The 16,797-nt window shown below is 33.6% G+C and overlaps 3 protein-coding genes across 6 annotated transcripts in view; 2 read left to right on the top strand and 1 right to left on the bottom strand.

Moving 5' to 3' along the window:
- The window catches only part of LOC114927856 (uncharacterized), a 120,486-nt gene extending 105,248 nt beyond the window's left edge, over positions 1-15,238 (top strand). For 2 of the 3 annotated variants that reach the window (XM_085484292.1, XM_085484293.1), the window contains exon 4: positions 14,220-15,238. In XM_085484292.1, the coding sequence (XP_085340418.1) occupies positions 14,220-14,525 (306 nt within the window). In that variant the 3' untranslated portion in view covers positions 14,526-15,238. Of the gene's footprint in view, positions 1-12,976; positions 14,131-14,219 lie in introns of those variants that run through there. The other variant, XM_029298912.2, reaches the window with a different exon arrangement.
- Positions 749-7,733, top strand: dan (protein distal antenna). 2 transcript variants are annotated; one of them, XM_029298904.2, is made up of 2 exons: positions 749-3,353; positions 3,613-7,733. In XM_029298904.2, exon 2 carries the CDS (start codon positions 4,231-4,233, stop codon positions 5,863-5,865), a length of 1,635 nt encoding a protein of 544 aa, XP_029154737.2. In that variant the 5' UTR covers positions 749-3,353; positions 3,613-4,230; the 3' UTR covers positions 5,866-7,733. The 2 variants fall into 2 exon arrangements, with proteins under 2 accessions (XP_029154737.2, XP_029154733.2); XM_029298900.2 differs by having other exon boundaries at positions 3,472-7,733.
- On the bottom strand, positions 6,931-12,539 carry LOC114930224 (dynein regulatory complex subunit 7). The gene is made up of 3 exons (XM_029301997.2): positions 11,997-12,539; positions 6,986-7,108; positions 6,931-6,942 (listed from the first exon to the last, which is right to left on the bottom strand). Exons 1-3 carry the CDS (start codon positions 12,372-12,374, stop codon positions 6,931-6,933), a joined length of 513 nt encoding a protein of 170 aa, XP_029157830.2. The 5' UTR covers positions 12,375-12,539.
- Positions 15,239-16,797: the final 1,559 nt, after the last annotated feature.

Here is a 16,797-nt window from a genome sequence, read left to right as displayed (position 1 = left end):
AGACGCGCGCGCGGACGGACTCGACGACACCGTTCGGCCCCGCTTCGGAGGAGGCAGGTGAAAATTAATTGTACAGGTTTTATCGACTCGCGAGAGTCCGTCCGTGTTTTGCCCGCGTGAACCCGCGACGAGGAAGGCGTCGCGCGCCTTCGCGTCGCGTTCTAACAACACACGGGACGCCATCGATCGATTTTCCTCTCGGCGTCGTCGTCGCCTTGTCGCTCTCCCCCTCGTCCCCCCTTTCCGTCCGTCGTCCGTTCTCTCTCTCTCTCTCTCTCTTGTAACAGGCTTCCTCTCGCGCGACGCGCCGGAGCGCGATATTCGTGAAACGTAGATCGGAGCAACCGCCTCTTATTCTTATCCGCGAAATCATATTTTTTTGTTGTCGCCGCGCTCTTAGCAACGCCATAACACCACGTCCGCCGGCGTGCGCGCGTAATAATTCGCGCTGGGGTCAGCTGCTCTCCGCGATTATGTACGCGCCAGGCCGCGATACGAATAACGCGCGTGATTCGTGAACGCGATCGCTTCTGAAAGAAAATTATTTCTTCCGCTCGTAAAATCGCGTGCCCCTCCGACGCGATAAAGTTCGCATCCGATTTCGGAGCAGTCGCTCATCCGAGATCATCCCTAACGTTTCACGTTTTCTCGAACATTTGCGTTTAATTGTCTTTTTTTTTTTTCTTTGCTTCCATATACATTTATTTAGGTATATTACGTATCTTTTTATTTTGTATATCTATATGTATATTTTTTCTAATATAGATTATATATATTTTTTTATTTTAATTATATATATTTAAGTATATTTAATATACAAACATATATACTTTGAGATATTAGAGATAAGAAAGTATGTATATCGTACGTAATAATAAACACTGTCTTACAACAATAATAAAGAAACATTTCAAGGACGTCTAAAAGAAGGCGCGTGGTCGTCCTCGTCATCGTCGCGATACATTTCCATTTACGATCCTAGCCAAGTGGAAGTGGTCTGGAAAGCCGAAATGTGTGCAATCAGCGATAATTATCGAGAGTAGGACGCCTCTCTCTCTCTCTCTCTCTCTTTCTCCGCGTGACGAAAAACGAGACAGTATACGTGATGAAATGCGGCCGGTCCTTGCGCGTGTTTCACAGACGAAACCTGCGGAATCGGTGCGTCCAGGTATGCACGCACCGATGGGTACACACATACATTGTACGAATATATATATATATATATACACACGTATATGTACACTCGCGGTAAATTTACTCGCGAATTATCGCGAGAGCGAGCATCCTTTCCGCGCTCGTTGTAACTTCGCGTCGAATACGCGTATAAGGGATTTTAGGCCGCGCGCTCGTAAATCCGACTCTCACCCTCGGGGTGCTTGTCGGCAGAGGAGAGGAAGTGGCGCGAGGAAGGGATTTAAGGGTTTTGCCGCATTCTCTACTCCTACTTTCTCTCTCGCTCCTTCTCCCTTCTATATTTCACACAAAGGACCGACAACCCTCGGTAAATATTGTAAATATTACGGGCAATTTTCTTATCTCAAACGTAAAGTCTCGTCCACGCATTCTCCTCTTGGTCCTTTTTGCGTAAGATACTCTTTACATACGGTGTATTTCTTTTTTTTTTTACATATATAGGTATACGATTTTATATTTATGACTCGCGTGTGAAAATCTTCGAAATTATTGACGTGACGTTTATTCCAAATTAATTGCATTCTAATATAATACGACTCGATAAACTGAAAAAAATTTGTTAACTTGACTAAATCGTTCGACTAAATATTATTTTGTTAATTGAACGTATAGAAATATATTTAAATTAAAATATAATCTATTAAATCTAACAAAACGTACATCTATATTTTGACTTAAATACTAGTATTTGTTCATTTAACAAAATAGTAATTTAGTGGAATGGTTTAGCCAAATTAATCTTTTCGCGTGCGAATACGAACAAAGAATCAATAGCAAGTAAAGAATATTTCTCTATCATTTCTCCTTTAATAAGCGCGGAAGTTAAGTTTTATTAAAGAGAGAGGGGGGAAGGAAGAGTTACAATTTCCTAAAGAATACTGGTTATACTTTTTAAATCTACAACAAATAATTTGTTTAAAACGATTGATTTACATATTTATCTATAAACACGTTTAAACATTTATCGCGACGGTCAGAGATGACACTCGATGTGATAATTTTAGTGTTAAATACATAATTTTTGACAAATATCAATAAGAAATATTTTTCCAATTTACAAATATGCCTCCTTATATTTTCCACGTTTCCAAGCTTTGTTCCTTTGCAGATTTGTGGGTGGAGGTTCTAAAAAACTAAAAATGAACAGATTTGCACCGAGTCGGCGCGGCGGAGAGGTAGGGGATAGGTACAAGTGGGGCGTAGTTTTGCGAGATCCTTTTCCCAAATTCTCATTTGCAGATTGGGTAGAAAATTTTTTTAACGGGACCAATAAGCAAGCAGTTAAGGTATTAGGTATCAGTTCGCGTTTCATTGTTCACCATAGTCGTGGGGGTTGTACTATTGATACAAAATAACATAACAGGCAGATGACAAAAAAAAGGTCGGTCACTTCGTTGAGATTAGTACTAACCTTCAGGAATGGGGAGGAGGATGGGTAGATAGTCAGAAGGCCCCTCGTGCACGGCGCTAGTGAGAGCGGGGCAAGTAACGCGGAGCAGAGAGCAGAGAGTGGGAGTGGGGGAGTGTTCGCGCGGTTCGCGATGCGCAGCGAGAGAAGGTTCGGAGGGGAGAATCTTCTGGCAGTACCCTACACAGCGAACGGAGTTACTGTTAGTTCGGTCTCGTATTTAGTAGCGGAAGGAACCTTCAGTCGCGAGCGGACAGTTCCCGGGAGCAGTCGAGAACTTCAGTTGGAGTTATAAATATTCGGATACGTCGCGTAAACCGGCACATTTCTAAACGATTGAGCGATCAGTTTAGCATCTAGTCGGATAGTAGTGCATTAGGATCGAATTAGATTCGAGACAGTGCATAGTGCTCTTATTTGTATTTGGAGTATTTGTTTGTGCAACGTACAAATACGACGTACAGATATATCGGCAATTTTGAACTCGAGTTGAAATCGTTTCGGTACAGTCGTGAGATCTAAACGTACGAGGACCCGCGAGATCGTTTCGTGATTTATCAGTGACTATTGGAAGAAAAGAAATCAGTTCTTTCGTTGGTGGTCGCGCTTGATCCCGCTTTCTACATCCCGCTACTACGATCGAAGGAAGGAAGCAAGCAAGGAAGCAGTCGATGATCATCGTCGCGAGTACTCACACATATCTGAAATTCGGAGAACAACAAGAGGTCGAAGGACAAGGACACATACAAAAGTAAGCAATTCTGTATACACACTTGTATTTCCGCGAATTAGGGAGCAAAGAGCGATACTCTAGTTAAAATCACGATCGTCTAGAAGTTCAATTTTCGAAACAGTGCGCGATCTTTCAGTGTGGAACGTGTGTATCTCCATCACCGTCTCCACTTGAACGAAACTCTCGCATGCTCGCATACTCCGACGTCTCGGACCGTAACCCCGAGTTATACTACTATTCCTCGTGGCACTGCAATAACAACGTTTCCCGCGCGCAGTGCGGATTGGCTGATCGCAGTAACTGAGGAACGAGAGGAACGCTGGGGCAAACCAACGCGCACCGTTTTACTCATGCTAGCGCCGTCAGGTTGAGAGAGGAGAGCAGAGGTGAGCGGAAGAGCGGCAGAGGAATCAGCAGCAGCAGCAGCAGCAGCAGCAGCAGCGGCAACGGCAGCGGTAGCCTTGCTATAACGGAGGGCAGCGGCATAAGCGCGCGGAGGAGAGGGAAAAGAAAGAGTCAGAGAGAGAGAGAGAAGAGGAGGAGGAGGTGGTTGTAGTCACCCACCCGCCCGACCGACCGACCGAGTTGTTTCATTCATAAAAAAGTTCTTTATTACTCTCTGTGAGCGCATGTGCTATTCCACCACGGAGGAGGACCGAGTACTACTACTCCCCCGACCGGCTGTAGCGTAACACGTTTACACATTATTTACTACTGCGCGAGATACGAATCGGCGCCACACGCCGCACTGACAGCGTGGCGTACGGATCGTTCTCTTGTACGCCAAGACGTATCGTTGCATCGTTATAAGATAGAAGCAGAGGCGAGAGAAAGAGGAGGAGGTGCGATATATAAGAGTGTCATCGATATTAACGTTGTCGCGAAACCGATCAGTATGGATCAGATGGCCAATATGGATCAGATGGCCAATATGGATCAGAATTTAGAATTAATTTCTGCCGTCGATCTCACCCCAGCACGACGCACGCCGCCAAATCGTCGATCGCCGCCAAATCGTCGATCGCCGCCAATTCGTCGATCGCCGCCGATAAATCGTCGATCGTCCCGACATGGAATTGTGCAAGGTAAAATCAATTCCGATATGCAGCAGCGAGGAAAACGCGGCACGAGGACCTCGACTCTGCAAGAAAAACTTGCTGCTATTAAAAGAGTTCGCGAAGGCGAGTCGAAGGCGTCGGTGGCCCGCGATATCGGCATTCCTGAGTCGACCCTACGCGGCTGGTGCAAGATGGAGCCCAAACTCTTGAACCAGATTAAGAACATGAAAGCGAATGGCAGCTTTGACAGATTATCCCCGAATACTGTAACCTCGGATAGCGGGGCAGACTCGCCAAGCTCATCGGCATCGCGATCTCCAACCAATCTTCCCGGACCGTCGACCTTACCTCTACCTCTACCTTTACCTTTACCTTTACCTCTACCGTCAACATCAGGAAGAGAAGTTAAGACTGAAGAACCTAACAGATTTACACCCCCACCAAAAAGGAGAGCGATAGAAAACGATATAGCATCCACCTCGAATGCAACACCTTCGGTTTCATTCCCGTTATTATCTCCCGCTTTCAATTTTATGAACTCGCATTTATATAATTATCTGGCAGAATTAACAAACAAGAATTTGCTAAGTTTTAATAACTTTTCTGCGGGATATCCGAACAATATCAACTCTCTCCCCAGTACGTCAATGATAGGTACGATACCTAATACGATCAACAATGTTCAAAGAAACGTTAATGGAAAGAGAATAAGGCATCGCACATCTACATCGACATGCACAACTACGGCAAATTCAATAAAAACCCAAAGCCCTAACTTAACAGTTGTGGAAAGAGAAGCTTCCTTGGTATCGAAGCCATCAACATCAACATCAACATCAACATCAACATCAACATCAACATTAATATCACCATCGAGAATGAACGGTACTCACGTGGCCGGACCAAGCAGACCGCCGCAACAGCGCAAAACTCCCCATATTAATGACATTGCAACACATTTATATCATCGACAACAAAAGAAACAACAGATAGAACAACAGAAACAACAAGAACAACAACAACACCTAGTACAGAATCTACACCATCTAGCAGTACAACAACAATCAGAAAATTTAAATAGTACAATCGAAAATAGTTTTCAGAGTCAAATATTGAGAAATATAGTCCTTCGTAATGCAGAACTTACATTGCAGTGGATGCACGATCATCCAAACAGCATGGAAATCATGAATGGACAGTCCGTACAAACAAATACATTAAACAATAATAATAATAATATTCAAAATAATAATGCGATCGCGAACAGCAGTTCGAACGTGATGTCTCCACCTGCAGATATACACGAAGCTATCGATCACGGATCACAATTGGTCCGGTGGTTAAAGGAACATTGCACTCAGATGAATAATATATCCATTAGACAGATTGAAATAGTACAAAAATTAGTCGAAACAATTACGGAGTGGAACAGGCGAGCAAATTCTGTCTCTCAACAGAATTCAATTAGTTAGTTGATAAAAATTAGAAAATGAAAAAATAATTATAAAAAATTTAATAATTTAGTAAAAATTTTCTGTCACTATAATGTGTATAACTTGTACATTAATCTACAATTATATTTAGGTGTATATGTATATATGGGGTATGTACACTAGCGGATCCTGATATCGATAATAGAGGAGGAAGGTTTCTGCAAAATCATTTTATTAATATTTTTTGTTCTGTTTAGCTTTTACTCCAGAATCAACGAAACATTTTTTTTTAATTTGCAAGGGGGTTTAACCCCCCCCCCCCCCCCCAGGATCCGCTAGTATGTATGTATATAAATATTAATAAAATTACACGCATAGATTTATATATTGTTTGTCATGAAAAATTCCATGTATATAATGTAGGTGCGTGCATCTATGCGTGTATAGATGTAAAAAAAACATGTATATATATACGGATAGTGTCCGGTGACTCGCATTTAACATGTTAATAAGAGATTTCTGAGACGATTTGGAGACGATTTTTTCTCAGCGAAAATGTCCAGGCACCAATAGTTTTTGAGTTATAAATGATTGATAATAAAAGCTTTTTTGTAAACCAAGCCGTGTAAAAATAAATTATTAACAAAACTACATTTTTTTAGTTGATTTCAGGTAAAGTTTACTATAATAGAATTTTAATTTAAGGCTTAGTTACATAGAGATACATGATTTCAAAAATTGGGAACATGAAAAAAATGATGACCTTTCTCATCATTTTCGCTGAGGAAAAATCGTCTCCAAATCGCCTCAGGAATCTCCCATTAACGTGTAAAACGCGAGTCACCGGACACCCGATATAAAAGTATATAAAATTTGTACATATAACTGACCACACAATACAATAGAATATTATAAAAAGTCACATTTTGCAAGTTACCGAAGTTACAGACTGAATCGCGAATATTCCTAAATATTTCTACCTCTTTTTAATTAGTTTTCCGTCAGTTTTATGTTAGTTTTTCGTTAATTTCATAGTTACTTTTAAGATAGTTATTTTTAAGTTAGTTACTTTTAAGGTACTTTTAAATTACTTTTAAGTTACTTTTAAGTATATTCCTATTAAGGATTTTGTAATGTGTTATCTTGCTTTCCTACTTACCATAAGCATATTATCCAGTGGCTGGTATGTGATGTAATTACTAATAAACTGTACACATGTATTCCATGTATATAACTCTGGATATGGCAGTGTACTTCGTCTGATACCAGTAGATGTAAATTTCTGTACAAATTTAAAAAAACTTAGAATATTTTTAGAATTTGTTTAAAATTAGTATTATAATTCTTATATCGTGTGATATGATTTCTATATTAATCTTATTAGTAAATATTGTACTCTACATACAATATTTAATATTATGAAATTACTTTACACGAAAAAGAAACAACTTATTATAATTTAATTTTTATTTTTTTCTTGTTCTCACAACTCTCACAAGATGTTACATCCGTAACATCTAACTATTATGATTAATATTTTATCTATTGAGTTAAGATCTCTAAAAAATACATCAACCCACACACGCGCGCGCGCGCACACACACACACACATACTTTTAAAATTAGTTACTTTAAGTTAATTATTTTTAAGTTAGTTAGTTTTAAGTTACTTAGCGATATAATTTTTAAACAATTTAGACTCGTAAGAAATTACAAGAACCAAAAGGAGAAGCGCTGTGATTACTTATACAAAAATATAAATAAGACTGGCTTATGCGAATAGTGTAGGCAAATAATTATAAAAATATTTTGAGTATAAGTAAATTATGGTAGAATAAATTTTTTATCATTTAAAAGTGAATGATAACACGATATAATGATAAAAATTGTAATAATTAATGATGTAACTATTAATTATTGCAGATATAAAAAAGCTTCTGATACATGACAAAAATTTTCATTATGTGATGCGCTATAGCTTTCCAATATTTAAAAAACTTTATATTATTTTTATCTTGCGTAAATATTTTTGTAAAAATTCTTTTATCTTTTTAAAAATGTTTTTAAAAATATTTTTCAAAATGTATATTTTTTTTAATTATCTAGTACACCAAAACTTTTAGTTTATTGAGTGCCACGTAGCACAATCAAATTAAAAAAAAATTAATTGACTTGAAATACTAGATTAGAAACGGGAAAAGAACTCCAAAACATCGTTTCTTTATAATCGTAAAATACTAGATTAGAAAAACTAGATTAGGATTATTAGATTAGAACGGGTAGAACTCCCAAAAAGATTTTGTTAAACTTAAGAAATAGTACGTTTACGCGATTTTTCATATTTGTCAAAAACAGGAAAAATGTGATCTTTCGACTTAATCTACTTTTATTATTACTCTTTTTTAATATTATTGCTTATACATACCAAAACTTTTAATTTGTTGAGTACCATATAGCGCGATCATTTTTCAAAAATTGTGATCGTTTGACTTAATCGGTTCTTCGATTACTCTTTTTTACAATAATTATTTTTTCTTTCATAATTATTTTTAATCATTTTTATAATTATAATTAAAATTATTTTTATAATTTTATAATTTTAATTAGTTCGTAGTAATTTTTATCAAAAAAAAAAATTTTCTTTTTTATTTTTTTTTTTAGAAGTAAATTAGTAAGTTAGTAGTTGTAAGATTAGATGACAAAATTATAAATTTTTTAATGACGATCAATATTATAACTTTTTGAGAATGAAAACATGTTAAGAAACGTAACGTGTAAAGAAAAAAAATATAATACATGGTACTCGAATAATTAAAATAAAATTTTTGGTGTGTACTAAATAATTAGAAAAACATTTTGAAAAAGTTAAGAAAAAGCATTTTGAAAAACAAATATTTTTAAAAAGGTTAAAAGATATTTACAAAAACAATTAAAAAATTCTTTCGCAATGATATAACTTGTATATCTCTAAAAAATGTATTCGTATTCATCTTTATCCAGGTTCTATGTATGTATATATTATCTCTATTTAATTAATTAAGACATTTAATATTTTTTTATGTATAGCGCTCATATAATTTTTAGTAAAATCTTTAGTAAAAATTTTAGTAAAATCTTTAGTAAAAACTTAACTAAAATCTTTAGTAAAAACAATATAATATGATTAATAGAGGGACAAAAGTTCTAACAAATCATAACAACATTTTAATTTTATAGCGTTGCTCATTTTTAGACATAGTGTTATTCGAAAAAAAATTATAATATTGATTGTCATTGAAAAATTATTGTGATTGATATTGTCATCTCATTTCATTTACTTTTTGTATTTTGCATGCGTATAGAAACTAAAAACAAAAAAAAAATAAAAAATGATAAAAAATCAAAAATTGTTTTGAATATAATTTTTTTAAATATCCTTTATTTGATTTATCCTATATCCTTTATCACTTTATTTTGTAATTGATCTTTTTAATTAATTTTTAAACTTTATAAAATATATGTATTTCGCGATTATAGATTAAATAATATTCTTAGAAAATTAAACAACTTTTCATGTAAATAAATAAATAAATATATATATATATATATATATATAAATACATATGCATACACACAGTAACCCCGTCACCCTCTTTCAAGGGTGTCGAGCGTGTGCTCAAACGCATTTCCTATCGTAGAAAAAAAAATTAAATTTCAAAAATTTTCGATGTAATTAAAATTTTGATATAATTGACTAATTTAACATATCAACAAACAACGCAAATATAGTTGGCTTTTTATTAAGAAATTATTTAAATGAATTATATGTTTTGATTTTGTGTCATATATGTTTTAATTATTGAGATTTAATTACTAAGAAATAAAAGTATCGGGTTTTAAGGAATTAAATGTCAGTTTAATTCTTTTTCTTTATTATATACTTTCTTTTTTAGCACCATTGATAGTATAAAAACTGTAAAAAAATATTGATAAATGCCATTGATAAAGCATGACTGGCAATAAAATAAAATTGGGTATTAAAATGATAAAAGCAAGGAAAAATAGGATGAAAGGGAATTCGAACCAAAACGCAAGTGTTTGATAATAAGACAACTTGTTTCTTTACACGCAAAGTGATCCTTATTTAACTTCTAAATACACAATCTATTGCAAACGATAAAACTAATGATAATGTTCGTCGAAGTACTGTCGTCCGTTTTGTTCCCTATCTGTCTGTGTGTGTATGTGTATGAACGTACGTAACGCGCTTAGCTACGTTTTAAATTAATATCATAAATAAATGCAGATTTTATTATTTGTATCTTATGTTGACTTTTTAACTTCAATTTTTTGCTATCTCCTTTCTTTTCTATATATACATATACAATACTATAATATATATACATATATTTTGAAACGAGAGAGGACTTTTATTTATTTAATTATTCAAACAAAAATATAATTCTGACGTATACGCGATCTCTTTTACTAGTCAAACCTAGCGAATGCTGTGTTAATTATCTATTAATTTTATTTGAACTAATTCGACATTGAAGTTGACACGCGCTGTTTACACGCCCGGTCTTGCAATCGATGTGTATATTATTCGCGAAACTCATGTTTTGTTTTGCTCGTGTTTATTGAAGGTCGTCACTTCGCGCTCGCTCGTTCGACTTCTCGCTGGTTATGTTCGTTACAAATTATTAATCGCGATCATCTTCTCTAGCACGATCGGACTGTTGAATTTACTTAATCGTGATTGCTTCGTTCTGTAAATGCTTTTAAATACTCCACGAGGTCAGTTTACCTATTTGTTCATTATATTGTTTTTTTATCGCGCGAAACACACATACTTTACTTTTACATAGCGCCACGATCCTTAAATTTGAGAATGAAAGGGTATACATGTGTATTAGCGTCTTTATCTATAGTTATTCCATCCACGTTTTGCTCCAATTGTCGATGGACTGAACTTCGAATCTCTGTATACGCATCGTCTGCCACAAACGGTGATGGATTTCTCCAGGTAATGTAATTGCTACTTATTAGACACTATTTTGCTTGCAATTTTTTATTAATTTTTAATTTTTATGTCATTACTTATTAATTGATAGAGATAATTTGAATAATAAGGATTTTGGTTAGTAAAATATAGGTATAAAAGATTAACGTCGATTTTGTAAAAGTAAACACCATTTTATGTGAATGCATAAATTTTAATTTCGTACATTAATTTCATTTTCTTGAAGTTATATATTTATACATATAATAGAGAGAGGTATTATTTAGTAGTTTTATTAATTGTCTTATTTTGCATTCTTTTTTCCTGTCTATTATGATTTTATACATATAATTACTGTTCTCACACAATTGAAACACTTATATTTAATATTTAGAAAAGTTTTTTGTTTGATGTGATTTTACATGATTATTATTCACAATTATAAAATATATTCAATTATAAAATACTTATAAAACATTTATTATTAAAAATATGTTTCTGTGTAAAATTGATTTTCTTGTAACTTATAAATTGAAATAAAAACGGTATAGAAATGAAAAATAAAAGTCGAAAATTCTTGCATGTAATTTTTGTTAAAGTTTATCGTTTGCATATTTAGTAACATTCAAACTTTTCTTTACTGTTTTAATTTTTTTCAACAATAATTGTTATTATTGTAATTCGGCTATTTTTTAACTGTGCAATTTAAATTATTTTACAAAACAATAATATGCATGTGCAATTGACTAATCTTATATAACGTAGAATAAATATATTCATTTATATATTCATAGAATACGCAAATTCATAGGTATACGTGTGTGTGTGTGTGTGTGTGAATTGCAAGAAAATGCAGTTAATGTAACGAAACTGAAATTTTCGGTTGCATACATCGAAAATGACGTTCACAACTTTTGCAAGACGTTAATTCTCAATATGTTGCATTTCTCTTTAATTAATATTACGTGATTTATCAAATCACTGTTTTTATTCGGGGACAAAAAAAATAGATTTTATTGTTGAATCAAGATAAAAAGTTTTCAAATAATAAAAGTATATTTTCTAAATTAATTGTTATTTATTATTTATTATAATTTATATTATTGAAACAACCCATCACACTTTCTCTATAATATCTCCTCTCTCACTTAAAGATCCATGTAATTTCTTTGAATAAAATTTGGCTTACTTGTACACCACATTCATTTTCACATGCCAGCAAGAGCGGTCGACGATTCGCGTCCTTGGCGTGAATCTGGCGACGAAAGTTTTCCGCGTACCACAACAGCAACCTCTCTTTATCGTTGACGCACCGGTAAGTATCCGGAAGTGATTGCGCATAAGGATCCTTCGTTATCGGGATATCCGACCAGCATAATTTGATCAGGCACAACTCGCGTTGCACTTGCCGCAAGATCTCCTCGGTACATCTAATTTCCGATAGCACTTTACCGTCATTCCGCGCGTTGCTATTCACCAATTGTTCGATCTCGCATTCAGTTTTCGGACGCCCTTCCGATTCCGGATTCGCGCCGTCGTCCGACTTCCTTTCGCGTGTCTGATTCATCGTCGTTCACTGTTACGCGATTTACCGAAATCAGGGGAAATACGTATTTAACCGGCCGCAATTGTTTGTCAACGCGATTACAAAATCGCGATTCGAATTCGGATTGATAAGTAAATAACCCGCCGTTGCTATAGCAACGCGACGAGGCGCACAATGCTGCGGCGCTGCGAATAGTTATCATCGGAAGATGGCAGCACCAAACAATTTGAAATTTTTCGCTTCATATACCGTCAGTCGAATAATAGCAATTAGTGAAGAAAATTATTTATAATTTTAAGTTTCTTAAAATTCTTTACAGACTCAATCCTTCATTTATTTATTTCTTTTTTCTTTGTCTTATTGTACAGTTTATAAAATTTAATTATTTGCGCTAATTTCGCTATATTTTTGTGCGAAACAAAATAAGTATTTTTTCTTGCATCTTGTAATTTATATTATTAAAAAAAGATTCAACCAAATTCCGAGATATCAAGTTACCATGAAGAAATAAACTCATCGAGCAACTTTACGACAGAGCAACTGCACAGGGAGAGACTAACTACATCAGTCGATACATCAGCAATGATATGGTAAGGAAACGAAAAAACCAATCCAATAAATATTTCAAAACTCATAAAAAAATAAGTAAAACTTATAAATAAGTTACTTAAAATTTTCATAAAATTATTACCCAAAATTTAAGTAAAAATCAACGAGACTCACCGATTCGATGCGCACCAGCAGCGTTTCGGTTAAACACGAGAAATGCAAGAGCTTATTCACGCGCGAATAAACTGATGCTCCGTTTTCACGTCGTCGCTTTTTTCAAGGCCAACGACGACGACGACTTCCTCCGCGACGCACTCAGGAGTCACGATATTCCCGAAGTGGCCACTACACACTTTACTATATTTTATATTTTACTGAATATTGATACAGGACAATAACAATATGGCGGAGCGCCCGTAGTCGTAGTCGACCTGCGAGTTTCGCAAATTACGAGGCTAATTTTGTCGCGGAACGATACTCCGACACGATGACACGAAAGTACAACCGGAAACGCGTAATTGGCCACCTAGAATACGTTCGACAACATCGAAAAACTCGGAAAATTTTCGTGTCGAAAAGCGTCTGGTAATTCTCGCGATCCGTCTCGGAAACTCGCGCGCGCAAACTTTCGGCAGCTTGAAGTGGCAGCTGTGACGTCATGCATCACGTGACAACGCGCTTTCAGGGCTGCGTTCCAAAATTTGCTCCTTGGAGTAGCCTTTGGGTGACCAATTAGAGCAAAAGAAACACAAATTTCTTTCAAGCAAAGGCTACTCTACTCCAAGGAGTAAATTTCGGAACCCGGGAGAACGACGTTGAGCGAGATTCGCGGCCGACAAGAACAATCTCGCTCGTGTAATCGCGATTTCGATATCGATACACGCGACGTGATTGGATTTAAGAATGTTAAAAAATTTAATTTACACCAACGAAAAGAAAATTGAAGCCGTCAAAAGAGTGAACGTCGGGGAGTCGAAGGCATCGGTAGCACGTGCTTTCAGAATTCCGGAGTCTACGCTAAGAGGATGGTGTAAACAAAATAAAACAAATGAAAGACAAAATAATTAACGAAACAAATAATAATATTGATGAAAACCTTCATCAATTGTTACTATTCTTAGAAGGAGATCATCAGCGTATACCAGAACAACCCTCGCGTTTGCCACCTGCAAATTTAATTCTTGGCCCATCAACATCAATACGATCCAAAGGAGAAAACACTATTTTGGTACAATAGACTTATTCGCGAATAATAAACTTTTGCTCTCTGCATTTTTGCCCAATATTTTTATTGATATTGATTTTCTTTTGTTCTAGGATTTCAGTATGGTGTCGTCATCCGGGATCGCTAATTATCAACAGTTGGTCAGACGTCAACCGATCAAACGGAGAATCCTGGGTGAACGAGTCGTGCCGGATTCAACAGTGGCAAATACCAGAGTCAACCGAAGAAATTTAGTAGCTCCTCCTGGGATCCATGACACGATCGAGCATGGATCCAAATTTGTAACGTGGTTAAAAAAAATGGAACGCCTGTTGCCACGTTTCAACAGGTATTATATAAAATATTATTCAGAAACTTGTGGCATGGACCAAGTTCGAAAAAGCATCAAATTCTGTTGATGACAAAGAAAATTCGATTAACTAGTTAAACTTGGGAAAAATTGTATAAAATTCAACAATTATAAATAAATTTTCTGTTATTGTTAGTTTATAATTATATATATTTAATCTCTATAATTGTATGTATGTATATCAGCCGAATTGATCTATATATATATATATATATGAAATTTTTTGCGTACAAAATTAAAATGTGACAATACATTTTAAAATTCTCTACAATATATTGTACATTCTAAAAGTCTATCGGTTTCTTTTCGCGGAAGATTTTGTATATGTATAATAGTATGTGTGTTGAGCGAAGATGTAAATATACATGCGTGCATCCATGCGCATGTATATAGATGTAAACTATATTAATGAATATAAAATTTGTATACTTATATATAATCGACCACATAATAGAATAAGTCGCATTTTTCAATCTTGGATGTCGCAGATATTGCAAATATATGCGATATCTCTTTTTAGTTAATTAGTTTCGCGTTAGTTTTACTTTCAATTTTATTTTTAACTTATTATTGGAGATTTTATAATTTAGCTTGTATTTTGATTTTACTTACCATAAGAAACACATTGTTCAGTGGTTGATTGCTGAATGAATAATAAACTGTATGTATGTATGCCACATAATTCTGAATATGGCAGTGTACTTCATTGTCAAATGCTAGTATATAAATTTCTGTACAAATAAAGAGAAACTTATATTACAATATTTTTAGTAACTCTTTTCATACATTTTTTTTATATTTTTGTTTTATAATTATTTTTTGTTAATACAAAAATATTATATTTCTCCCTCCATCTCTCCCTCTTCACTCTTTATTATTCAAAAATTAAATTATTAAAATATAACTATAGATTATATGTTAAATTAGATAACACTATCAACGATCAATATTATAATCTTTCGAGAGTAACTATGTTTAAAAATGATAAAGTCCATGATACTCAAATATTGTAGTTATAAAAATAGTGTATATTGAATAATTAAAACAAAGATATTTTTAAAAAAGTTAAAAGGTTATTTACAAAAATACTTAAAAATATCTTCAAAAAAATTCTTCCGCATAATACTTAATAATATATATTATATTCATAATTATATAATTCATAAAAAGTTCACTCTTATATATACATATATATACAATATATAATTTTCCCGTAAAATTTATGGTGATACGGACAGAATTATACATATAATTACTATGAACAGAAATTACGATAGATTATAAAATATTTTTCATTTTTAGGATATAGCATTATTCTCAAAAAAAATTAAAATATTAATATTGTCATTTAATTTGACATTATTTAATTTTTATAATGCTGAGATCTTTGCATTAATAAAATGATTATAAAGCAAAAATATAAACAATATAAAAATTATAAAATTAAAATAATTTTTTTGAAACGATTTTTTAAAATATCCTTAATTTTTTATCCTATATCCTTTTTCATCTTATTTCCTATAGATGCCTTTTACAATTGATTTATTATATATATAAGTATACACACGCATTTGTAATATAAATATTAATTTAAAAAATTGATAAACAAGATATGCTTTTAATTTAAATATAATTGTTACGATTCTTTAAAATAATTAGAGAAAAGATAAAATCTAATAATTAATATCAAATTATTTTGTTTTTCTTTAGTTTGTCAATAATAGTTCAAAATCGAAATTTATACCTATAGATACTTATTTGTTAAGGACTGCTTTCTATTAAACTATATAATCATAATTTTGAGAATATTTTTACAAACTTTTGAAATAACTTTTAACAGACAAAAATTGAATTCTGAGAAGTCAACTTCGAAAATTAACATTATTTACTAAATACTAAAGAAATACGAATACAATAAAAGTTATAATGAAAAAAAATTACGTTCAATCTAATTAGAATAAAATTCAGAGAACATTAACAATATTATTATTATGGAGAAAAAGTATATTACATGTTCTAATAAATCATTCAGATTTAATTCTAATAAATCAAACTGCTGTCAAAGATTATCAACAGCCATAATTTATAAAATTAATTAGACATTCGATCAGAAAAAAATAATGCCCAATTGGACACGTCGTCCATCGTCTATTGTCAAATTCAAAATAAAATTCTGATTGGTCCATCGTTGCTGGTTACCCTAGACACAGATCGATATTGTTCAGCTGCACATTTACAACGTGATCAAACGCTTCCAATTCGAATAAATGTCAAAAATGTTATGTACTAATTGTCTTTCGATAGATAATTTTTAAATCTCC

The sequence above is a fragment of the Nylanderia fulva genome, unplaced genomic scaffold (genome assembly GCF_048542155.1).
Source record: "Nylanderia fulva isolate GAGA-0341 unplaced genomic scaffold, ASM4854215v1 Scaffold3, whole genome shotgun sequence".
Taxonomy (NCBI): domain Eukaryota; kingdom Metazoa; phylum Arthropoda; class Insecta; order Hymenoptera; family Formicidae; genus Nylanderia; species Nylanderia fulva.
This window is presented reverse-complemented; position numbering and strand designations above follow the sequence as displayed.

Excerpts from the sequence above, each read along its gene's own strand:
- dan (XM_029298904.2), top strand. The coding sequence starts at position 4,231 with ATGGATCAGATGGCCAATATGGATCAGATGGCCAATATGGATCAGAAT.
- LOC114930224 (XM_029301997.2), bottom strand. The coding sequence starts at position 12,374 with ATGAATCAGACACGCGAAAGGAAGTCGGACGACGGCGCGAATCCGGAA. Across the intron at positions 7,109-11,996 it reads AAAATGAATGTGGTGTACAA|AAATTTACATCTACTGGTAT; the intron begins GTAAGCCAAATT and ends AAATTTGTACAG.